The following is a 24,313-nucleotide window of genomic DNA, read 5'->3' on the forward strand; positions in this document are numbered from 1 at the left end:
TAAGGATAGGTGGGGTCCTAACAACGTTTGTTACTTATCAACTTCTAAAGAAGCCTTGATTGTGACCCAAGAACCCCATTTTAGGGGCCACTCTCAGCTCAAGTCTAGGGAGACTGCAGCCTGGCTTAAGAGCATTTTTTGTCATAAGGAAAGATGAACACACGCTTAAACATTACCCTTGACCTACTTTTTTCTTAGTTTATTTCAGACAGGGTCTCATTATGTGTCTTTGGCTGGCCTACAAGTCACTATGTAGACCAAACTGGCCTCAGACTCAGAGAGATCCATCTGGCTCTGCCTCCCCCGCATACTGGGATTAAAGGCATGCTCCACCATGGCCAGTTCTTTGCCTACTTTTGAAATAAATCTCAGGGCCACGTCCACTTCTAGTACCAGCTCCAGAGCCCTGCAATTGTGTTTGGTCTGCCCTGCGGCTAGCCCTGTGTAAGTTATGTGATTTATATGGGATGTGGTGAGTTCTAGAGAACAAGAACAAATCCGGCTTGGAGAAGGTCACGCTCCCTTCCTGGGGGGGGGGGGGGGCGGAGGCTGCTCGCTTTGTTAGAACCTTATGTGCATACACACTCTTAACTCTCACTTTTTGGGGTGAGAACCACTGCTCTCAGGTATTGTAGAAGAGGTAAGTGCCCACCTGAAGCTGAAGGTAGAGTTCTGGAAGAAAGGTGGATTGTCGAACGTCTGGAGAGACAAGCAATCTTGCACATTCTTTAAGGTTGGCAGTTTCTCGCTATTTCTTCCTACTTGGTTTCTTCTTAACAAACCTTCATAGGTTCCATTACACAGTGTGACCCGGCGGTTGTAGTCATCCAAGCTAAGATGTACAGAATTGAAAACAATATAGCTTAACTTTGTGAGTGACATCATGAATTTTTTTCCAAGCAACTCAGGAAGGGGCACAGTCATTAGTTACTTTACACAGTCAGAAACAGGCACGAAACTATGACCATTCAGAAGTCATCATGGACAGAAACACTTCAAAAATACAGTTGCCCAAAACATGAATACAGGAGTCAATGTGATAATAATTTCCATTCCGTCCAAGATAATGTGACAGTGTTTACAAGCCAGATGGTGGCAGCTGTGATTGTAACTGAGTTTGAAAGAGTTAAAGGGGTAATATAGCAGCCTCTATTACACTGAACCAAGCCAGTTTGGGAGGGATATATGTGTAGAGCTGGGGGAAGCATTTAGGCCAACTGGAGACAAACAGGAAGCCAGAAAAACAGATAAAACTATACAGATAAAATGCAGTACTGATGTAGGAGGTCCTTCTGTATATGTGCTGCTTTTATTGGTTAATGAATAAAGAAGCTGCTTTGGCCTGTGATAGGACAGAATACAGCTAGGCGGGAAAAATAAACCTAATAATGGGAGAAAGAAGGTTGAGTCAGTGAGATGCCACGTAGCTGCCATAGGAGACAGACGCACTGGAACCTTGCCAATAAACCACGAGCCTCATGGTAAAATATAAAATAATAAAAATGTGTTTACTTAAGATGTAAGAGTTAGTCAATAAGAAGCTAGAACTAATAGGCCAAAAGGTGATTAATACAGTTCCTGTGTGATTATTTTTGGGTCTGGGCAGCTAGGAACGATCTACCAGTCTCTTACTACAAAGTACTAAAACATTTTTTAATATTTAAAGTGATAAAGGTCCCAAGAACCTTGATTTGATTGTCCTACATTAAATACATACATGCATACACATACACACACCCACACATACAAAGTTATCAATATTATACCCCATAATTTATATAATTAAAATAGTTGTAACAATTATTAAATAATTATAACTTTAAAATAATAGGTGCATATGTTTATAAATAAATCATAATGTGTAAATAATAGTTTTTAGTTCATATACTTATTTATGTGAGTCTGTGCACATATGTGTGTAGGGGTACACAAACCTGGGGGTTATATTTCCTTGGCAAGAAGCCAGCAAATACCACCTGGTCTCTTAAGTCTGACCTCCATGAATCTGGGGTGACAGACCTGCCTGGGATGCCTGGCTTGTTATGTGGGTGTTGGAATCGGAACTCCAGTTTTCATGACTCTTCGTCAAGTCCCTTTACCATGATGTCACCTCTGCAGGCCATGAAACAAACGTCTTTTAAGGTAAAAACTAAAAGCCACATAGGGAACCAAGTGAACACAGTTGGATCTCAGTAGTTAGGCAGTAGATGTGAGGGTGAGAGGGGGTTCGCAAGGCCTGCTGTGGGCAGCCCGGAGTCTCAGAGTACTAGTTCACGGGTAGAGAGAGATTTTAATGACATTACTGCATGGGTTTCAAAGAGTGAGGAGGAAAAAGTTTGCAAGTGAGATTGGAATAAAGACATGGGCAGAGATGGAGGACGCCAGGACCCTAACACCAGCTCACAAAAGGCCCCAAGGCATCACTTCCAAGGTGTGTTCCAGGGAGATGGTCTCTGAAATGAGCTCCAGATCCAGGCATGCTTAGGCTCCCCTCAACGAGGAATACTATGTTCACTTGCGGAGGCTGGAAGATGGTCCAAGTAGCCTTTAAAAACACGCACATTTTGAGGTGAGTATTCTCTAATCTCATATGATCACAGAAACTTCTTACCACATCAGTTAGGAATAGACATAGGTGTGGTGGGAACATAGGTCTATGGGACTGACTGAAGCTGTGCAAAGGTATCTGGAACATCCTGCCAGCTGAGGTCTGGCCTGAGAGTTTCAGGATGTGAAGAATACAGCAGACAGACTCCTGCGGCAGGGCTGGGCCCCTCAGAAGAGATACGTGCCCAGGAACCCTAACTGGCCAGGGAGGTAGTCCTAAAGTAACTGAATCATGGGGGGTAGGGAGGCAGAGCAGTGCAAGTCAAAACATGGGCATGTGGGAGAGAAGAAATAAATGAAGGAAGGCAGAGGAGCCTGCTGGGGAATCTTTTTCTGATGCACAGTTGTTATCCCTTATCCACAATTTTATTTTTCATGGGTAGTTACCTGCAGCCAATGCTGGTGTAAAATATTCTACAGTGAGCTGAGAAACTAATTGGAAAGAAAAAGAGACTGTGTTCACAACACTTTGTGACTGTGTTGCTTTATGATTAGCTTTTTTTGTTGCTCTCTCACTGTACCAATTCATAAATTAAATCTGATCATAAGTAGGAAAAATCAGAGTGCATAGGGTTTGGTACTACCTGCAGGGTCAGGGGTCCCTGGGAATCTTGGAACAGATCCCCAAAGGACAGGCAGGATACTGAGCTGCACCTGGAAAGGACGTGTTGAAGAAAGAATTCTTCCAGGACTCTGGGCTCATGTAGCTTTGAAGGATTAAGAGATGTTTTTGAGTCTCCCACATCCCAAGGTCTGTGCTTCTGTGCCGCACAACTCCTTGGGAACCTGTGAGCTAGCTTTTCCAGAGGCTTCTACAGAGTCGCACATGGTGCCCCCTCACCTGGAGCCTACCGTCCAGCAGCACCCTCCTCACCTCCCCCATGTGTATCCAGGGTCTAGATGGTCCTCCTTCTGTCTCAGAACCATCAGCTCCACACACCTGTGGACTTGTCCTGACTCTCTTCTTGACTTTACACACACACACACACACACACACACACACACACACACACACACACCTATTATAAAACTTCTCAAACTGCTTGGAAATTCATTTGCCACAAACTGATCTCTGTAAATGCAGAAGGCCTGGATCTTATTCATCCTTCTGTTCCCAGCGGTGTGCTTGATGCTCGGCAATTGCTGGCTGAAGGCCAGAACTGCTCCTGAGGGTAAACCCACGTCCCTGGTGTCCAAACGATGCCCAAGAACATTCAACCCGTTTGTATGATTTCCGCACATTTACTTTTTAATTTGAGAAGTTTGAATGTTTAAGCTCCTACCTCCCCTGGGGGGGGGGGGGGGGGGGGGCTGCTTTAAGGACCATGTAAGCAAAGCTCCACATACCAGATAGAGAAAAAGACAGAGAAGCACAGTCCTGTCACCCAGAACTGAGGGAAAGCAGTCTCCAGAGCTCCGTCGTGTTACCTGTCACACACAATCTCCCAGGTGGAGAATCTTGAGTTCTGACTGATCAGCGTTGGATCATCTTGTCTTGCTGCTCCGAACAGCTCGTCTGTGCAAACGTCACACTCCGTCTTTCCGGTTGCAAAGTTCCAGTAGGGCAAAGCGAAGGACTCATTGCCGATGAGTCTCTGAAAGTGGAGGTAGGTCCCGTCACTCTGTGTATATGCCACATACGACGCAGAGGTGCATAAGGCAATGGCTGGCATGTTTCTTGGCCAATTGTATAGCAAAACCAGAAATACCAATCAAATGGGTCTTTTAAAAGTCAGTATACAAAAACATGTTCGTATATGTCCACATGAATGCATAAATGTCTCATATGCATTTGTGCATATGCGTAGATAAGCACAAGGCAACTGTTCTGATTCAGTGCAGAAGATCCCACCATTTGCAACAAAGTAGACAAACCTTGAGGACATTACGCTAAGCGCTAAGCGAAACAAACCAGATTTTAAAAAGAAAAAAAGGAAAATGCTGTAACATTTGAAATGTAACATCTGAAAGAGAAAGAATATCAAATGCGTATAAGTAGGGAGAACTGGGAAGATGAAACAGTCCAGAACTGTAATTTCAACAGGAGGGAAAATTCACAACATCTTCACACATAGCTAATTTGTCAAGAGAAAACACTTAGATACTCAACACACAGAAAGGAAAGCCATCTGAAATGCTGAGCATATTACTTTCCTCGACTAGTTACCACCGAAATAAGTGTATCAAACATCGCGTATTCCTCAAAGGCAAACACTGTTTAGATGATGCATGCAGGGTTTTCACCAACCTGGAGATCTCTTTCCAGCCACAACAAATGGTATCTGTGCCAGGTTACAAACGCAGGTCCTTGGTGTGAGAAATCTATGGCCTTATAGGGGCGTCCTGGTCCTAACACAGTTGGGAAACAGATATCAGAGAACAGAATATATGAGATTTTAACCTTATCAGGAGTGTGCCTGTGTCCAAGAAGTCCACAGTGCCTTAATTTAAAAACTATTTGTCTATTAAAAAGGCAGCAGTAAGAAGAATGATAAAAAGAGTTCCAAAGGCAATCTGCATTGCACAAAGGAGTCTCTTCCATTTCTCCAAGGTTTAATTTTTTAGCAGAGAACCCAGAAACTCAAGTCATTTTCAGTAGTCAGTGTCCTGTTACATAGTTCAATTTTTCCACAGTAATGCATGAACATAAAATGCTGTCTAAATGTGTGGATCATTAAGACCTAAATGAAATATATTTTAAAGATATTTTCTGATTTGCTTAAATTTATAACAGAGATATTACTTAGTAATGAAGCAACGGCGACCATGTTAATGCAGCATTTGTACAACCAAAAGAAACCTTCAGGAATTCTGCCTCACCCATCAATCAGTGAGAACCAGCAGCTGACAAGCGTGGTCACTGAGACCAGAAGACTATGCTGGAACCAATTTAGCTGGCTACTGGAACTGCCAATTTTAGTGAGGCACTGTGGGCAATTTAACGCCCTTCTTGGTGCCTGCTCCATCCTTCTTCTGCCTTCCACAGCAGCTTCTGATGACACGCAGAAGCCTCAGCTCTCTTTAGTTCTTTCAAAGCACCTGTAATAACTTCAGAGAGCTGAGCGGACATGAATATAAACTGAGTCCCTAGACAGGACCAGAAGCCACAGTTTTCCTTTCCTCCTGAGAGGCTACCCTCTCATAAAGCAAAAATTCCTCAGAGTAATGATGGGAAAGCGATAAAGGCTCATAGCCAGAGGAGCCCCGTCATCTGTCGACGAAGGAAGATGGATGCTCAGCTGCGAGGCAGGCTTTAACAACGCTCTCACTAAAAACAGGCTCCTGCTGCTGCTGTTGGCCACGGAGCCTTCTTAATAAATGGGTTTTTGGACTAAAGAAAAGTTTCAAGTTTTCTACACAGAATTATGAGAGGGACAGCAAAGGATGGGGACCAGTAACGAGCAAGAAAGAGACGCCAAGGGAGAACTGCACCAGCCCAAGTGCGCTCGGGGACTGCGTCGACCCTCTCCCCAGGGGAGCGGGGGACCAAGAAGGAGGGACAGCAGCAGAGATACCAAGTGTACAGGCTACTCTGCGAAGTTGTGAGAAGAATCTAGAACGGATTTGAACTCTCCAGAAACAAACCAATGGCTTCTCCCGAGTCAGTCTGTCACAGGGGATGAAGCTGCGGCTGTTTGATTAGTGACATTGCGTAACCGTCAACCTCCTGTGCCCCACGGGACCCCCAAGGTTTAGGTTCCGGGGCAGGGGAGTCATCAATATTTCATAAGCGTTACTGTTGTGGAGGCGGAGGAACACGTGTACAGTAGATAGTGCACGCTTGTGTGGGTGTCCAAGGACAACTCTGTGGACTCCGAGGAGCCTCCGAGCATTTTGGAATAGCAATGCTTAGCCTTGTGGATGAGTATGCCTCTGTTGGATGCTTCAGAAAGCGGTGAGGTGAAAACCATGCTGATGGCCAGTGAGAAAGTAAAGACACTTGCCGAGTGAACCTGAGCCTGACCCATGCAACCCACATCAAGGTAGAAGGAGAGAGCTGAGCTAGGCAGAAGCCACCTGTCCCTACTAGGAAGCAACCTCGAGTAACTTCCAACGGAAAGTCGAAAGACGTGTGGGTTTCAGGAGCCCCACGCTTGTAGCCCAGAGACCGCAGTTCTGAACAGGGAAACGCTGCACTCTTGGCATGCGTTCAGTTAATTCTCTCATTTGAAGAAAAGGCCAAGACTGGCTTTTAAGTCAAAGTTGATTTCTTTTTTCTTTTCTGGAATCAAAAGGAATTTGCCTCCACTTTACCAGCTCGCGCCTTTGAGGATTAAGTTTCACAGAGAGCAAGTATTAGGCTTTGAACCAGGAATATAAGCGAGGAGGGGCTTGCGGTGTCTGCGGAACGGGAAGAAACGGCCCCATTTGAACTACGGGCGGTGTTTGGTGATTCTGCCAGTCCAGGGAGTAACCTCGCTTGAGGTTGCTTCCTGTTAATTAACTTGTATCGAATGACTTCCACCCCGTGCCCAACCCAGACACAAGCCTCTAATAACGGAGGTTAAACCTATGGGGAAAACCCACCTAATAACGTGTCTCGAACAGAATAGTAATGGAGCCAGACAAAAAAGTCATACACGCTGCAGTTGGCGACCTGTGGCTGGGTTCCGTTGGGTCCCAGCAGTCCCAGCCAGTGCTGCGTAGTGATCACGTAGTCTGGATGGACAGTTTTCTTCGCCAGGTCTAAGGCGGTCAGGAACTGCTCCCTCTCCTGGGGAGTCAGGGAATGGATATTCTGCCGGAGGGCTCGTGGCTTCCTCTCCTCACAGTTGGGTCCGGTCCAGCCAAACTTGCAGTCTCCACAGTTATAACCAGCGAAGTTTCCTGGTTGGTAAGAAGGGAACAATAGGGAGTGAAGGAGAGGTTATCCACTTTGGAAGAAAGTTCTCAGTTGGAATTCCGGGAAGAACGGAAGAGACGAGATGTTAGGAGGAGCCAAGAAGGGCCCTGACACGTGAAAGAAGAGAAAGCACAGGACAGGGGCCCCTGAGAACCCAGGCCCGATGCTGCTGCCTTGATCTTGGGTTTACAGCCTCTATGACTATATTACTGTACGACAATCATTTTTCATTGTTAAAGCGAAACAGGAGGAAGATCTCATTCCCAGGACCTTAGCATGTGTCTAGTTTTGGAAATCAGGTTTTCAAGATGGCACTTAAGCCAAATGAGGACCCTGGAACATCATCCCCTCACCCAGTATGAATGCTATCTCTGTACACACAGAGGGAGGACCCCGTGAGAACACAGGGAGCTCATCTGGACCTAGGGATCTGAGAATCAGACACCAGCCCTGCTCACACCTTGTTCTCGGGCCTCCACCTCCAGAAGAAATAGAAATGAATTCTGCTCCTTCTGCCACACGGTTTGCAAAGGCTTGTTGTAGCAACCATAGCAAAGGGACTCTCCTGCCCCTTGTGTCCCAGAGCTCTCTCTTCTGACGTCCTCTCTACACTCCAACCTAGCATGACCTCGCTAAGCTTTGCTGTCCAACAGCCCACACCACTGGACCAGCACAGACTGATCCATTGGCTTGACAGTTCCACACACAGGAGACAGAGGCAGGTTGATCTCTGTGAGTCCAAGGCCAGCCTGGTCTACTAGTGAGTTCTAGGACAAGACAGCCAGGTTTGCACTGAGAAATCCTATCTCTAAATAATTATAATAGCAAAGAAGCTGACTTCAGCATTTGGGTGGTATCTAACTCTAAAAATCCTGGTTTATTTCACCAAGGAGACTGTGTTAAGGCAAAAATCAATGGTGCCTGGCAGATCATAAAAGTGAATTACAGACCATGAAGTCAAGAAGTGCAAATCGTTTAGAATTTGCTGTCTGCCACCAAACACCTGTGCTTTGCCATGCTCAGGGAGCAAGAACTAGTGAGCAAGTTCTACGGCGTCTCTGAGGACTGGTGGCCAAGCCCAAATTCTATGCCTGCCTTTGCCTCTTATACCTGTTGGTTTCCTTTGGGCGTAATCAGTGCCTCATTCCTTAGGGAGGGAAAGTTCAGCTATTATTCCCACAAGAAGATAAAGGCGCTTATCTCCAGAACATTAAAATGATTCCGAGCTATAATGCCAACGACCAGGCCCCTGCTCAGCCACAGTCTCTACCTCACGCCCCCGCGATTATTACCTGTTCCTTCTCATGCCTGGAACACTTTCTCTTACCTTCTTCCTAAATCCCTCCCTGCATGAGCTACTCACCCACCGTTTACTGTCGTGATAGATCCTCTCTATACCATGTTCTGCCAGAACTGGCTGAGGAGGTGCGGAACCCAGAGCTTCATACATGCAAGACATTGACCTGCACCCCCCTCAGCCTGGGTCCCAGCAGACGGAAGGACCCGAGTTGAATTCAGCCACTTCCACTCCCCTTTATTCAAGTATTTATTTTTAATCATCAAGGAGACCTGGCTCAGTGGTGGGACTCTTGATTTCTACCCCAGCATCTTTAGGACAAAAAGGGAGAGGAAGAAAAGACATGCCACCCACTGGGGTAACTTTTACAGGGACAGCTTTTTTTTTTTATAAGTGATTGAACAAATTTTATCTCTGACGAACACTTACTATTCAATTGAGTACTCCGTCAAACTTGCAGCTGGTTTTAAAAGTCTACTCCAAAAGTACAAAGTCATCTATGGGATGGCTTCAATGGGAGAGAAACAAGACCAGTGTGGAGCAGGAGGCCAACAGCGGTGGACAGGGGGATGTACAAAGGCAAAGGATATATGTGCCTTTTGCTCTTGATGTGTGTGTGTTGTTGTTGTGTCCCATGTCTATGTGAGTCTGTGTACATGTGTGTATGTGTGCATGCCATAGGTCATCATCAACTGTCTTCTATATCTCTCACTGTTTCTGTGAAACACTCTCTCACTAATCCTGGGGCTCACCAATTCAGCTAGGCTGTCTGTCTGGCCAACAGGCTCCAGGAAGTCATCTGTCTCTACCTCCAGCGCTGGAGTTACAAGCACACATGGAGAGCAGGAGAGCTGGTTCAGAGGACCCAGGGTGAATTCCAAGCCTGCACATGGTGGTTCACAGCTGTCAGCAACTCCTGTTCCAAGGGATCTGATGCCCTCTTCTGGCTTCTGCCATCTTCCGGGCACCAGGCATGCACACACCTGGTACATAGATATACGTGCAAGCAAATGCTTGTAGACACTAAATAAAAATAAATAAATACTTGTAAAAATAATGAAGTCTTTTAAGGAGGAGACCGGAGGGAAATGGAAGGCAGTAAGTTGGATTGTCTGAAGGCACTGTCTCGCCCGTCATGCTTACTGGACCTTAATGATAGACCTATAGTCCCAGAAACCCAAGTGGTAGGCACTAGGAACAAAATCTGAAAGGCTGATAGTCGGCATTGTGTTATCTGAAATCAAACACTCTCTTTCATAAAAATAAGTCAATAAAGTCATAACAGAAGGTCAACAAAGTTCTGAACCTCTCTGAGCTTGCCATATCAAAATAAGGGTTCTGCTCCACAGAGTTCTTGTGAAAATAAGTGTGTTGGTATAGGGCACAGGGAACAGTGTCCGGGGCACAACAAGCTCCACGCTACTGTTCAGTCTTCCAATGGCAGCGCGATGGCTACTTCACTTATCCCTCTCGTGCGCCCTTGAACATTACATCATTTCTCCCTTTCTGCACAAAACGGGATTAACACAGCTCTAAATAAATGTCATTTAGTGAGCGATGAGAGGAACACTGGAAATTGGGGAAGGGGCATTTTTTAAGCATTGGGGAATACAAACATAAGCAAGGCACCGTTGTAGAGGAAATGGGGGACGCAGGCACCAACACCACTGTAACTGTAGGAGAGGTAAAAATGGGAAGAACCCGAGGTTTGGGATCTGACAAAAGACAAGACCAGCATTCCTGGCTTAGAAGACAGCACTGCTTCACAGCTGAGAGGAACACAAAATTGTAATGGAAGCGAGTCACACACACACACACACACACACACACACACACACACACGGAGTTAACCACTCACCAGAATGTACTTGCTACTTGTGTATAATCCAGAAGCTTACTCAGTTAGAAAATTCCTTTTCTACATGTACATTGGGTCCCTGGGTCCCTTCTACTTTTAGCTTACAGACCTACCTGGTCTGTAGAATTTGTCAAAAGACTAGAAACAACTAGAAAATGTAATGTGTCAGCTTGGCACGCATGCTGCGTATTGTTTTTTCTTTTTATTTTCTGGTTGTATCTTGCACCAGGCTAATACGAGTTACTCCTCTCCTTCATGGGTCAGTGGTAAGAAGTGCAAGACAAACATATTTTTAAAAAAAACCTTACATTTTGTTGTTGCTGCTGTTGTTGGGAAACAGGGAAGGAGAGAGGAAGACTCTATCTCACACTGAGTGTGTTCTTGAGCAAAAAATCAATTTCAAGAGTTAAAATTCTCCCCTAACTTAAAACTAGGATGAAGAGAGAGAAAACAGCTCCACACCACATGTCCCTACATGCACTGCGCGGCCCAAACTCAAAACGCTATTAGACTAACTAAGCTTAACGACCACCGATTAGCGAGTTTACAAGGAAGTCTAAATAGCCTACTCCTTTTAATTAGAGATTCTATTATTTTAATAACAATACTTTATACTCACAGAGTTTCTTTCATCTGCAGAACTCAAAAAGGCTTTACAAGTGTGGTTTCATCATTATCCCCATTTCAGAGATTGGAAAATGAGGCACTTAGTCACTTGTACAAACAAGACGTTCTCAGCCAACTGTGCACAAACTATGTGGTGCCCAAGGATTTCAAAAGCCCAAAGGTACAGCTGCAACTGGCGTCTGCTCATAAATGCTAACTGTCAGGTGAGCCCCCGAATGTGGTGGCCAACACCCGAGCCTCCCGACTTTACAACTAATTCCTGACAATTGCATTCAGTACTTTTTCCCCAGTTTATCCCAATAGAGAAGAGAAAAATGATTTATCACAATGTAGAATAAAGAAATGCTCTATAGAAAATTGGGGCACAGAATTTGCTTATTCTAGTTTAGTTTTTTTTTTAAGTTTTCCTTTATGGGGCCTATAGTAGAAAGCTAGGAATCATTATTTTCTCAACAAATCAGCAAGTGCAAAGGTCACCAGCACTCTGGTGGCCAGATGCTAATTTCCATCTCTGCCTTAGAAACTTCGGGGTGACCAGGAGAGTCCCAGGTGCTCTGTTTGCAAGATATTTTGAGGGCTCCCAGAGCCAGGGGCCTTTGGGAGGCTAAAAGTCAGACACAAATTCCACAGAGTACCTGAAAACTATGAAAACACTACTTAATGAAGGTAAATCGCTCACTCTTTAAGGAGGAAGAAAAAGGTCACGTGTTTGTCTTTGAAACTTTGACGTGTCACAGAATGGTGAAAACTACGACACAAGCGGGTTTCCGTTGCAAGTCTCTACGACTTGGTCCTGTATCTCAAGACTCCGGGAAACAGACCATCCAGCCAAGAAAAGTGGAGCCGAGGGGGACTGAGCATGTAGAGCATGGAGCTCAGTGGGAGAATGTCTGCTTAGCGTGGGTAAGCCCCCGCTGGGTTCAGGTTCCAGAATTTCAAAAGGAAAGCTTTTGTTAAGTTGAGAAAAGGAGAAGGAAGAGGCGGTGGGTCCATCATCTTCCTCTTATAACCTGTGGACCGACCTGAAAGACACTGTGTTCAGTGAAACAAATCCCCCACTGTCCAATAATGCCTGGCCCCTCCTAACAGAGGCATCTGAAGTGGGCAGCAAACAGAAGGGACGGTTAGCAGGGACCAGGGCGGAGGAGGAAACACAGCAGCTCCTGGTAAGGAGCACAGAGGCAGAGTAGCACACGGTGACTAAGCTTTGGATATCCACTCTATGTTCAGCATGGTTCAATATGAGATACTGTACGTGTAAGAATGCGCTGCCAGGCTAAAACGCATGTTAAGTCTTCCTGCAAAGCCACAAAGTCAAGAAAGGCAAGGAAACTTCTTGGTGGTGGCGGACGTGTTCATTACCTTAATGTAAGAGAAACAGAAAAGTGAGGCTATACTTATTAAATTGCGCATATAGATTGTGTGCAGAACATTCTGTAACAATTGTGCTTTTTCAGTCTTTATTTATGTATGCATCTGGGTGTTTGTCTGGTTGTACATCTGCACACCAGAAGAGGGCATCAGATCCCATGGAAAGAGTTATAGATGGCTGTGAGCCATGTGGGTGTGAGACTTGAACTCAGGGCCTCTGGTAGAGCATCCCGTGCTCTTAACCACTGGGCCATCTCTTCTGCCCCCAGCAACTACACTTCCTAAAGCTGGATAAAGGGAATAATTTAGCAAACTAAACATTACGAGCAGCAGCTCTTAAGCTGTCTTAACAGATGTGTGCATGCAGCAGAGAAGGAACAGTGGTCTTGAGTGAGCTGCGGGCAAAAGAGCCATGGGAAAGAGGCGAACACAGGCAGAGGAAGGGCCCTCGAGGGTGGTTATGGGTGATCAGTGCGGGGACTTGGAGACTCAGCGCCGTGAGGAAGCCCTGCTTCCTGGAGTTGGCCTCTGGAAATGGGTTGTCTTTCCATGTGAAAGGGTGTCCCTCTGACTCTTCTGATCAATAATCAAACACTTCCTCAACAAAGAGACGCAACAAGCCTGCCTTCTATTCTGCTATGCCCGGCCATTTTCACTTCCGCTTCCTAAAAGCGAGTGTGCTTGTGCTGAGTGGAAACTACGCAGGTGGGGTAAGATGAGCTAACTGCTTTATCTGACCCACTAGAGCATTCTGCTCCTCTACCAAAGAGATCCTCAGCTTTTGGAAGACAGGAGTTTGCCATCTATTGACATGGAAATCATTGCCATAAAAGGCTCTGAAGGGTTGGAGCCAAGGTTACCCGTGTTAGTGTGGTTTCAAATACCACCAGCGTGGAATCCAGGGTCCCCCCCCCCCCACAGGACTGAAAACCTACGAAGCAATGTCTATGAAAACAAATGCTTTACTGGCTCAAAAACGGATAACACATATTCAATATGCAATCACAACTTTAGTCACCATTGATATGCAGAGCAAAACCAGGACCTGGAAAATCCTTTGACTCTATTACAAGGACTGGGGACACAGTTACTGTTAGAGCCCTTGCCTGGCATAAGCATGGTCCTAGGTCCAGTCTTTTGGGGCTTCTGACATGATGGCAAATGCATCACAACGAAATTATCAGGGCAGAACTTTCTAAGGTCTTGCACCTTCCCTTTCTGATAGCATTTCAGACCCTGACACAGCTGGACCCTGTGTTTCAGCAGCACATGGGAAGGCAGAAACACACCGGAAGGGAGGGCGGCATGCAGCTGGCCACTGAGGGACAATATCCGGGGGCTGTGGTGGAGGGGCTGCTCGTCCTCCCAGACACTGAATGCTCATCACAATGGTTTCTGGAAACCAGAAGGAGTGGGATAGAGGAAGAGTGAAGAAGCCCAGAAAGGCAGAGAAAATGTAGATTTCAAACAAACAGGTATTGGGGGATACAGGATTGCACGGGAAGGACAGTGAGCAGGTCTGGTAGCGGCCAGGGTGGAGCTCAGACAACGGACGGAAGCTGCTGAACCCACACAGCACTTCACTGAGGAAACTGCTTTGCTCCATCTCCCCAACTTTGGCCAAGTTACAGTCCAGTCCTGGCTTGAACAGGGCAGCAGGACAGTTAGTGGTCTCTTCAAATCATGAGAAACGCTGAGGCCAGGACTAGGCAGCACCTGCCTCCTCCTACCGCTGGCTGCCAAGCCGCACCCAACGCCCCAGCAAGTGTGAACCCATTGCAGGAGAGGCCCCAAACCATCTTGAAAGGACTTGTTCTTGTTTCAAAAGTAGGCTCCCCATCTCTACAGCCTCCCCTCCCAACAGACAAGCCAAAGCTATGTTGGCACATGTTCAGAAATCCAGGTTTGGCCCACAGAGTGTTGATTTAGTTTTCCTAAGTACATGTACACGAAGTGGAAGATGCACCCAGTCCATCAATCAGCCTTACTGACTAGACACCAGTCTCATCTCTGCCTCTGGAGGGCTCACTTTCCCTGTGAGGATTCTCCACCGAGGTCAGATTCCGAGGGAAGCAGCATCTACCCAAGGGCCTCACCTGCACACTTGCATGTCCGGTTGAAGAATTTTCTTGGCCATTGTTCACGGTCATCCTGGTTCCGGAAGATGTAAGGGCCACTCCAGGGCCTGGTGTCTGTCTGCACCTCTGTGCACTGCCCACGGCCTTCCAGAAATCCACAGATGTTGGACAGCTCGGGGCCCAGGGGTGGGCAACACTCTTTGTTCAGCACCCCTTCCAAGGTCATGCAGACCCGGGGAAACTGAGCCCGAACTCGCAGCAGAATTCCGCACCCCAGGCAAGCCAGCAGAAGCCCCCATTGCACAAGGCCCATGCCTTCGTAATTGGGAGACCTGAGCAGGCGTCCCGCCTCTGTTCTGCCTGGCTTTGCCTCTTGCCTTCGCTCACTCAAATCCTTCCCTTCCCTTCCCTTCCCTTTTCTTTTCTTTTTTCTTGTTTGTTTTTCAGTTCCAGCCCTTTCCTCTCCCTCTCAAAATTCCCACCTAAATCGCAGAACCTGCACGTGTGCACATGGGTACACGCCCGTGCACATTTGTGTGACTCAGACAGCTAACGCAAATTTAATTTCGGCAGAAGCTCCTCCACCATCAGATTTAATGAGGGAAACGCTTCTCGCCAGCCCTCCCCGTTAAATCAGGCCCCGTCTAATTGAGTTAATTTACAGAGCGCTCCAGCCATACTGCTTATTATGCTCCTGTTCCTAAGCCCCCTTCTTCTCCCCTCAGCCCTTGACTTTAATTGCCTTGAACTCAGTTCAAAAGCCAAGCACCGTGCTGCCTTTATTCTCTCTGCCTCGCCAAACCACGGGGCTCGGTGGGGTTGGGGGAGAGGCTGGGAGAAGCCATCATTAGAGGGATTATAACTAGAGAAATCCTCTTTGTTAGCACATGACCCTAGGTACACAATGAAGCTGATAAAGTGTCTGGCTTTGTGTCAGGAGGGCAAAGCCAGCCTCTTTATTGGGCTCATGTGCCCCAGCCAAGCTTGTGACCTCAGAATGCCAGTGTGTCAATAGACGCAGTGAGCATTCCGTCAAAGGCCCCTTACGGACCTGCACAACGGCTGAGTGCAGCTCCCCTCATGACTGCCTACTGACGTGGGAGAGAGGCCCACAAGAGATCATGCAGCCCCTGGAATAAAGAAACGTTTATCTAAGGCAGTGTACAAGGAACTGCTTTGTTGTGCAATTAGGAATCCTCTTGCCTCCAGATAATAACCTCCTCTTCTCTTGCCTAGCTCATCCAGGCAGCAGGTTTTGATTTGCATGGGAGAGTACGGTACCGGCGATTCACAATGACCATCTTGCTGTAAGGACGGCAATGGGACAAGTCAGAGTGAGGTTTGCAAGGAAATCTTTTGATTGCATTAAAGTTTGGCATAATCAAGCTTAAGTCTAGGAAGCAATGATCCTGCATGCTTCTTCTGGGGGAGCTTGTGAGCGTGCAGATGGGCAGTGGTGGCCATTGTCAGAGCGTTTGCTCCTTCGTGGCGGGAACAGGACTGTCTTGGTGCTGGGAGATTTAGACAAACTGCTGAAATTGCTCCTGCTGGAGTCTGAGAATATCTTCTACATGGACATAAGGCACCTAGTATTAAATTTCTAAGGAATTAAGAATTGCCTGCATAGTGGCCCATGAGTTTAAGCCCAGCATTCAGAATGTAGAGGCAGGTGGGTCTGTGTGAGTTCAAGGCCACCCTTGTCTGCCTGTGAGTGTCAGGATGGCCATAGCTATGCAGAGAGACAGAAGAAGAAGAAAAGAAACACAGATTTCCCTCTGCATGCATTCTGTTCTACCCCCGTGGTACTAAGCTGTGACTAACTCAATGGCAGTTTGTACCTCTGGGTTCTCGACCTTGAGTCAGACTCTTGATACTATCACGGGGCATAAGGGGTGTCTGTGTGCGTGAGTGTGTCTGTGTGCGTGAGTGAGTGTGTGTGTGTGTGTGTACATAAGTCTGCATGCAGGTGTGTGCTCTCACAGTACACATGCTTTGGCAGGCATGCATGTATACATGTTTGCATGTGCAAGCAGAGACCAAAGATGAACACAAAGCGTTTTCCCCTGTCACTTCCCACTTGCTGTTTGAGACGGAGTCCCCAGTGAACCATTTGGTAGAGCAGCTGATGAGGAGGTTTCAGGGATCTGCCTCTTTCTGCCCCCAGCACTGGGACTGCAGGGCTGCGCCGCCATTCCTGCTTTCTTCATGGATGCTGGGGATTTGAACTCTCGTCACCAGGCAAACACAGCAGGCACGCTCCTGACTGATCATTTTCCCAGGCTCACATGGGCATTGCTGAGACTCCTCCTGGTTCTGCTGCACAGCCAGCGTGTGGCAAGAGAGTGAGAGAATAAACTCGAGCCCCAGGTGGAGGCTTGCAGTGGCGTCAGCGGAGACCAGGTATATATATATATATATATATATATATATATATATATATATATATATTCCTTTCTTACGCCATTGGAGCCGATTTCCACAAACTAGGGAGTGTCCACAAGAGACATTTGTTCTCTCACAGTTCTGGGGACCCAGGGTCTGAAATCCAGGCAAGGATAGCACATATCAACCATCTGCAATCCTGTGGTAACCCTGCCCCTTCCAGCTGCTGGCAGTCCTTGGTGTCTGCCTCTGACTTGAGTGTACCTACTCAACTCCTGACATGGTCAGCAAGCATTTTCCTTTTTTATTTCTGCACCTGCCCTGAGTCTATCTCTTCCAAGGAAACCAGTCGTGGGATATTGAGCCAACTGGGATAGTCCAGGATGCTCCCAGCTTGAGATGATTATACCTACAAAAAGTTTTTTTCAAACTGGATCACATTTGCAGGGTCTGAGATTTGCGTCTTTTGGAGGGTGATAAGTCAACCCAGGACACCACTGACAGAAAGAAACTTAAGTATACTAGAATCATCATGCCTAAGAGTTGGAAAGGACCAAAGACTTTCTGGACCCTATTATGCCATCTGTCTGTCTACTGATGTCCACTCCAGGCCAGCACTGGGAGCCTGGGGATTTTAGTTTGAGTTGTGAGCAGTGGTGATGTTCTGTAGATGTCAGAATCTTCATTTCCGGTCTCAGACTGTCCCGTCTCCTTTTCATTGCAGCCCCTGTAATCTGACAGCCCAGAGTCACTTTCCTGGCCCTGGTCAGAACTGTGAACCTCAGACCCAACTGTAGTAATAGGGCGGCGGGGCTGCGTCCCCAGCACCCCGGCCGCCTGACTAGCTTATACCCCGAAATAATTACACGGAAACTGTATTCTTTTAAACACTGCTTGGCCCATTTCTATCTAGCCTCTTCTCGGCTAACTCTCATACCTGGACTAGCCCATTTCTAATGTAGCCCACGAGGTGGCTTACCAGGGAGATTCTAGCCTATGTCCATCCTAAGTTGGAGCTTCATCGTGTGTGCCTCAGAGAACAGAGCTCTCATGTCCGCCCTGGAGAGGGGAGCATGGTGTCTCTGCCTGAGGCATCTTACCTCACTTCCTCTTCCTCCCAGCATTCTGTTCTGTTTACTCCACCCACCTATGTTCTAAGCTATGAGCCCAAGCAGTTTGTTTATTACTTAACCAATGAAATCAACAGATTGATATGACACTCCCACATCACTTCCCCTTTTTCTGTTTAAACAAAAAAAAAGGCTTTAACTTTAACATAGCAAAATTACATATAACAAACAGTTATCAAGTAAAAGTTACAATATTTACATCTATTTTATCTTTTTTCATAATTAAGGAAAACTATAACTATCTATATATTCTTTAACTCCATCAAAGACTCCAGAAGGATATAATATTACCTAAGCAAACAAGAAATAAGCAACTTTCAAACTCTAGAAATGACAGAGACATTTTACTGCCTGGACAGTCACCCAAAGTTCCTCTGTACCATTGGGGCATCCATCTTCAGCCTACAGGCCCATGGCATCCAGAGACATTTCCTTGAAGCAGGACATTTCAAAGTCAGTTCAGTCACTATCTGTTGTGTCCTGAAGAATGTCTTGCAGACTCTTTCATGAATCAGGAACCCCGAAAGATCATCTCACCTTTAGGCAAGTTCAGTAGTCCTCTCTCTGCGGGTTCTCTGTGTCCAGTTTATGCAATAGTCCAGGCAAGAACAGTTACTTGCCCAAATGGCTATCAAACTCTATAACGATCCTCTTCGATGCCCATCTTCCTCTCGAAGTAGATTGATGCTGCCAGGAGCAGACGTGTCTCATTGTCATGAAAAGCCCTAAATTATTAAAACATTTAAAATGCCATATTCTATAATCTTTGAAAAATATGAAGAATGCCTATCTAAAATATATCTATGTACATCTAGAAAATCTTAACTAACATGACTACAAACTTGACTATTATGATTATCTATTAACAATCTATATTTTTAATTATACATTACATTTTTAAATGAACTACACAATAACAGTACCTTAATCAAGATCAGAAACACGTATACATATAACAAAATTGACCTTAAATTTAAATCACTAAAACAAAATCCATATCAATGTAAATTATTCATATCTCTATCATATCCCCCTTTAAATGTAAAAGAACAATTATAAACCATATTTGGGAACATGGGCGCAGTTTTTTCTCTCCAAACTGCTTCCTGCTGAATGGGGGCGTCATTAATTAGGACTTTCATGGTATAACCTGTGTGCTAGTTTCATCTCAGTTGGCAGTTGAGCGAAGCAATTTTCTGAAGATGTTCACAGCAACCCTTCAGGAGGACGTCATCATACCATATCGGAATAGAAGAAATGAATAGGGTCTCATCCTCTGTGAAAACAATATAAGAAACTCCTTTCCAAAGCATCATGTCCTTAGATCCAAATTTCAAATTCAAGGCATTTTCAAAATATCTATGTTGGATTAGTTCAGCAGCATTTATAAACAAATATCTTTTGGCATCTATTGCTCCTTCCTCAGCATTCAAACAATTCAAAGAGAGCATAATAGCATACAGTATCAAAATTGTCTGTCTATTTTCCATCTTTGTACAGCTTTGTTTTAACCTCTATTTCGTTTATTTTTACTTTTAACTTTTTGCTTTTTGAGACAGGTTCTCTGTATCTTTGACCTAGAATAACTCTGTAGACCAGGCTGTCCTTGAACTCTCAGAGATCCACCTGTCTCTGCCTTCCAGGCATTGGGATTAAAGGTGTACACTACTACACCTTGAACTCACAGAGATCTGTTTGTCTCTGCCTTCTAGGCACTGGGATTAAAGGCCTGTGCTACCACACCTTGAAGTCACAGAGGTCAATCTCCCTCTGCCTCCCAAGTGTTGGGATTAAAGGTGTGTACTACCACACCCAACTTCACTCTTTCTTCCTTATTTTTGTTTTTTACTTTAAGAATTTTAACTTTTAGTCTGCATATATTTTAACACTGTAAATCATTTAAAATTTTTCTTTGTCTTTGATGCTCTCTTTACTGTATCTCTGTTTTTCTGACCACATGAGTCTTTAATGTACCAAGCAATATCAGTAGGACTAAAGCCGTGGCTTTGCCAGCTAGATGTAGCCCATTCCTTAGCTTTCCAGCCTCATGGCTGAGGTACTGGCTGTAGCCATGTTTATAGCCACAACTCTATGGCGTTTCAAGGTCCCTGCCAGCCAGCGAGCTACAACAGACAACACTCAAGTCCTCTCTCTGTAGCCGGCCCTCCTGCCTCAAACAGTCAGAGTTTGCCCTGGCAGGATGGCCCAGAAAGCCAGCATTTTTAAACGGTGCAGCTTTTTTCCTGCTACGGCTGAAAACCGAAAAGCATGCGTTCAGCTTTTCATCAACACTGTTTAACTGTTTTGTGGCAGGACTTCTTAATGAGCTGCAGGGTTTTGCAGCTAAAGCTGAGTCAGGAAAGCCTCTCTTAGATGAGAGTGCTTGCTTGCCTCTAGCAAGCAGAGCAGACCCAAGAAATTGCCACAAGAAACATGCTTTACTCTATTCTTTTCCAAGCTTTCTCAGGCTTTCTGTGGACTCAGTTAGCCACACATCTGGGAGCCATTTGGTGTCTCTCTGAGGCGTCTGCCCCCGAGAGGAGAGCTGTTGAGTAGTTACTCTCTACATTATTTAGACTCCTTGAGATAGAATGTTTAGCAAAACTTTTTATTCTCAATATTGTTTGTTATATTTATTATTTGTTATTATTGTATATAGTTGTATTTGGTTTAGTTCTTATTTAGACAAAAAGGGGAGATGTAGGGATAAGTCCCGCGTGTTTGCCTCGGGCTAATGTTTGCCTATAAATTTGGCGAGCGTGCTCCCAGCCTTTTTTTCTGCTTTCCTGGTCTCCGCGGGCACGGTGGTTCTGTAAGTCTATTTCGCCATTAAAGCTGTATAATATATTTTTACAATCTGTCTGCATTCGTTTACGCCGTTACACCCAACTTTCACCCACAGCAGTCCTGTCCAAGATCTAGACGCCGTCAAAGCAAAATTATGCTATCTCGTCACATCTGCCCTCCTCTGGAACCAGGACCAGACCCCACCACGGTCCTGGAATCTTCCACTCCTCTCTTTCCTCCTAACGCACTTGCGGTGAGATCAAACATCTCCCCATGCACTACTCATAGAGCAGTCAGTGGAGCACAACCCGTGTTCCTGGCCTGCATCAGGATGAAGAGAGTATGGAGAGAGAGTGGGAACCAGCGTGTAGAGACTTGGCATTGCTCCAAGCTCCGGTATATGCTCAGTCAGGTGCGAGCCTCATGTGCACAGCGACCATGCGTGTTTTGATTTCATGTTGGCCTTCAAACTATGTTTCAGAACTTCTGTACCATAGGTAGTTTGGGAAGAACTAGACTAAAAGACCCTGCTGGTTCTGTCCAATGCCTGCCTCTCTCCTCCTCTGCAGAGCGCTGCAGACGCTAGGACACAAACAGGCCCATTCATCTCCATCTCGGGCATTGTGCTGCTGTTTCTCCGGCCTGGATTGCTGTCTTCTGGCTTCCGTCACTAGAGTGTCAGCTCCTGAGAGGAGCTGGGCCTTGCCGTTTGCTTTAGCAGCTTCTCAACCCGGGCACCTTGCTATCACATGCACAGTTTCATTTTCTCCACAGAATTCATCTACACGCTTATTGTTAGCCTGGCTTACAGAAGAGGAATGGAGGCTGTGAGAGCTCAGTTAACAAGGCAGTAGGAGAACCGTGTTTCCCTCTTCCGAGGTCCTGATCTTCATCTTCCCTGAGGAATCTGGGACAATCCCTCAAAATGAGGAAAAGAAGGAAACATGTTTCTTTTTAAGATTTTACTTTTATATGTATGTGTGTGAACCTATGTGGATGTGGATTGTGTGAGCCTATGTGAATGCACATGTGTGTGAGCCTATGTGAATGCATATGTGTGTGAGCCCATGTGGATGTGTGTGAGCCTATGTGGATATATATGTGTGTGAGCCTATGTGAATGCATATGTGTGTGAGCCCATGTGGATGTGTGTGAGCCTATGTGGATGTGTGTGAGCCCATGTAGATGTGTGTGAGCCTATGTGGATGTGTGTGAGCCCATGTGGATGTGTGTGAGCCCATGTGGATGTGTGTGAGCCTGTGTGGATGTGGATGTGTGTGAGCCCATGTGGATGTGTGTGAGCCTGTGTGGATGTGGATGTGTGTGAGCCTATGTGAATGCATATGTGTGTGAGCCCATGTGGATGTGTGTGAGCCCATGTGGATGTGTGTGAGCCTGTGTGGATATATATGTGTGTGAGCCTGTGTGGATGTATGTGAGCCCATGTGGATGTGTGTGAGCCCATGTGGATGTGTGTGAGCCCATGTGGATGTGTGTGAGCCTATGTGGATGTGTGTGAGCCTGTGTGGATATATACATTGTGGAAGCAGTTTCAGGCTCTTTGGGAAACGAAACATAAAGATAAGCTATACAAACACACATACACAAAGGTTTCTGTACACATCTAAATGTGATAAACACATAGCGGAGACAGGACTTAGGAAAGAATTCAAAAGGATTGATCACTGAGAGGTGGATGGAGGTGACCTCACGCTGCAGATATAAGACAAAGGACTCTCCAAGCACAGGTATGATTGCAACTCCAAGACATTACAAAAGGGACATCTGCGGGGCACTGAGCAGCAGAATCCAGGAGGACACCACACAGGGAAGACTGAAACTAGATGTTGTCAATAAGAACAATAAAAAATTAAGATTCCCGTAATGAATGTCTAAACCCCAGTGAAACTTACCAACATTTGAACTTGGATTTCCTTGGGCTCTTGGTTATTTTTTCCTCTGGAAGCTTAGTTTGGCTTCTCCAAATTTTAAAAATGTTTAAGGAACAAAAGAAGAATCTCTGTGAAGAGAAGCCATGTGGATCACGGAGCTAAGTGATCTCAGAGAAGAACTCTCTCTAGAGAGCTGTTCTTTGTACCTTCTCTTCATGGTTGAGGCAGGAGTGCATTTAAAAAAACCTTCTGTGGGCATTCCTTTTGTTGACAGCTCTTAGCACCACATCGCCCAAGGACTGAATACACATCCGAGGAAGGGAGCTGGACATGAGGATCTTTGAACCCAGATGGTTCAGGGTCAGAGTGTAAACCTTTGGCAACTAGGATGGCAGTGCCTGGCTTCACATCTGAAACAGGAAACAGCTTGAATCTGGGCGAGCCGCTGCCAATCAATGGCTTAGAGTTGTTGCTAAGATTAACGCAGAGAAAACACGTGTGTCTTTCTTCTGGCTGTCAGCAAGCTGCCTGCTCCTTTCTCAAAGGCCTCCGAATGGGAAAATCCTCCCCATGTTTCAGCCCCCTGCTGGACTCCTCTGTCTGATGTCTTTTAATCTGTTCTCTATTGCCGCATCATGGGGGCCTGAGATTAGATTCTTTCGCCTCCTGTATCCAAATTGTTTACTAAATGGTGGGCATCTGTCCTCACATGGTTTTACTGTCTCTGTCTAAAGCCCTTTTCTTTCCTGGTGGGGTGAGGCCTTTTGTTTCTGTTTTGTTTTGTTTCCAGAGGAACTAATGGTTAGGAATGGACTGTGTGGCTTCTGGTAAGTAGTTTTTCCCATGTAATTTTGATCGTCTACCCTGAGGATCTGCTAAAGACCAAACTCCTTCTAATTCTGCACCACTCACGCCCCTACCTTGGTCTTCGGTACACCCTCCTGGGCCTCGAGGGCTGATTCTGTCGTTGTAACCTGATGCTTCACCTGGTCCATGAGTATTTGGTTACATGCACATCTACACTTAATGAGAGATTTGGATGAGCAACTGAATGACTTCTGCTTCAAGTACCGATCTGTGGGAGGGAGACCTAACTCCCCATTTGACCCATTTTGCAATAAACCCAGTGTGCATGCACTCTGCACTTGCAGGAGGCTCTGCACTGGTAAAACAAGTGCTGCACACATTCTAATTGGCATGAAGAATAAAAACCTGGAGTTGGATATTAGGGGGAAGCTGAGAGCACCAGAGAAGCCGAGAAGTCAGCCACTAGAGATCTTCTTACTCAGCCCCAAGAGACCCAGCTCCTTTCTCCACCCCGCCTTATCGCTTCCACTCTGCCCAGCCACATCACTTTCTGTCGGTCTGTAGAGACCTCTAGACCTCTGGGGTTGACTAACAGCAAGCCCCTTCCTCTGACCTTTAGGAAAGCTTCACCGGT

The 24,313-nt window shown here is 45.9% G+C and overlaps 1 protein-coding gene across 1 annotated transcript in view; it reads right to left on the bottom strand.

The window, feature by feature from the left end:
* Positions 1–15,481, bottom strand: part of Dct (dopachrome tautomerase) — a 41,817-nt gene extending 26,336 nt beyond the window's left edge. Inside the window, exons 1-5 of the mRNA XM_041673643.1 lie at positions 14,700–15,481; positions 7,135–7,434; positions 4,856–4,956; positions 4,036–4,202; positions 653–832 (exon numbers count right to left, since the gene is read on the bottom strand). Coding sequence (XP_041529577.1) covers positions 653–832; positions 4,036–4,202; positions 4,856–4,956; positions 7,135–7,434; positions 14,700–14,994 — 1,043 coding nt within the window. The 5' untranslated portion in view covers positions 14,995–15,481. The remainder of the gene's footprint in view (positions 1–652; positions 833–4,035; positions 4,203–4,855; positions 4,957–7,134; positions 7,435–14,699) is intronic.
* Between the last annotated feature and the right edge of the window lie 8,832 nt (positions 15,482–24,313).

This window comes from Microtus oregoni, unplaced genomic scaffold, assembly GCF_018167655.1.
Source record: "Microtus oregoni isolate MIOR12 unplaced genomic scaffold, Mior012 000001F_ref0000356, whole genome shotgun sequence".
Lineage (NCBI taxonomy): Eukaryota > Metazoa > Chordata > Mammalia > Rodentia > Cricetidae > Microtus > Microtus oregoni.